At 47.9% G+C, this 1090-nt stretch overlaps 1 protein-coding gene across 1 annotated transcript; it reads right to left on the bottom strand.

The window, feature by feature from the left end:
* Positions 1-470: 470 nt before the first annotated feature.
* Positions 471-1084, bottom strand: LOC105001473 (tubulin alpha chain). The gene has a single exon (XM_010857759.1). It carries the CDS (start codon positions 1027-1029, stop codon positions 583-585), a length of 447 nt encoding a protein of 148 aa, XP_010856061.1. The 5' UTR covers positions 1030-1084; the 3' UTR covers positions 471-582.
* Positions 1085-1090: the final 6 nt, after the last annotated feature.

Raw genomic sequence — 1090 nt, 5'->3', positions numbered from 1 at the left:
GTTCTGGCAGTCATCCTGGCAACTTGAGTTATGGCTCCACCATTTATTAGCTATGTTACCTAACCCCTCACTCCTCCACATGTGGTCACAGCAGACCAAGAATACCCCGGAGCTTTGGGTGGGATGAGTTGAGAGAGTAGCACTGAAACATAGACATTACCATATGTAAAACAGCCAGTGGGAATTTGCTGTGTGATGCAGGCAGCTGAGACCCAGTGCTCTGTGACAACCTAGAGGGTAGCATGGGGTGGGAGGGTCAAGAGGGAGGGGATACATGTATACCTACGGCTGATTCATGGTGATGTATGGCAGAAACCAACACAATACTGCAAAGCAATTATCCTCCAATTAAAAATAAAAACAAAAGAAAATCTGAGTTTTTTTTTTAAAAAAAAAAGGCAAAAAAAAAACCCCCAGAAATTAAAAACAAAAGGCTGTTATGTTTACTAAAACTCCACTTCAGACCTAGATTCAGCTCTGATGTGCAAATATAACTTTTATTGACAATATAGGGCCCCAGTGGGCAGCTCCACTGAACACAAATAAATAATACAGTCCTAAGATGAAACTGCAGCAGACATGCTAATACTCGTCACCCTCATCATCTCCCTCTGCACTGTCGGCTCCAACCTCCTCATAATCCTTCTCAAGGGCAGCCATGTCCTCACGGGCCTCAGAAAACTCTCCTTCCTCCATGCCCTCACCCACGTACCAGTGAACAAAGGCACGCTTGGCATACATCAGGTCAAACTTGTGGTCCAGGCGCGCCCAGGCCTCAGCAATGGCTGTGGTGTTGCTCAGCATGCACACAGCTCGCTCTACTTTGGCCAGGTCTCCGCCAGGTACCACAGTGGGAGGCTGGTAGTTAATGCCAACCTTGAAGCCAGTGGGGCACCAGTCCACAAACTGGATGGTACGCTTGGTCTTGATGGTGGCAATGGCAGCATTGACATCTTTGGGAACCACGTCACCACGGTACAACAGGCAGCAGGCCATGTATTTCCCATGGCGAGGGTCACATTTCACCATCTGGTTGGCTGGCTCAAAGCAAGCATTGGTGATCTCTGCTACAGAAAGCTGTTCATGGTAG

Source organism: Bison bison, unplaced genomic scaffold (assembly GCF_000754665.1).
Source record: "Bison bison bison isolate TAMUID 2011002044 unplaced genomic scaffold, Bison_UMD1.0 scf7180017864383, whole genome shotgun sequence".
Taxonomy (NCBI): Eukaryota; Metazoa; Chordata; class Mammalia; order Artiodactyla; family Bovidae; genus Bison; species Bison bison.
This window is presented reverse-complemented; position numbering and strand designations above follow the sequence as displayed.

What these genes read in the sequence shown, in the direction of transcription:
- LOC105001473 (XM_010857759.1), bottom strand. Translation starts at nt 1,029, where the DNA reads ATGGTGAAATGTGACCCTCGCCATGGGAAATACATGGCCTGCTGCCTG.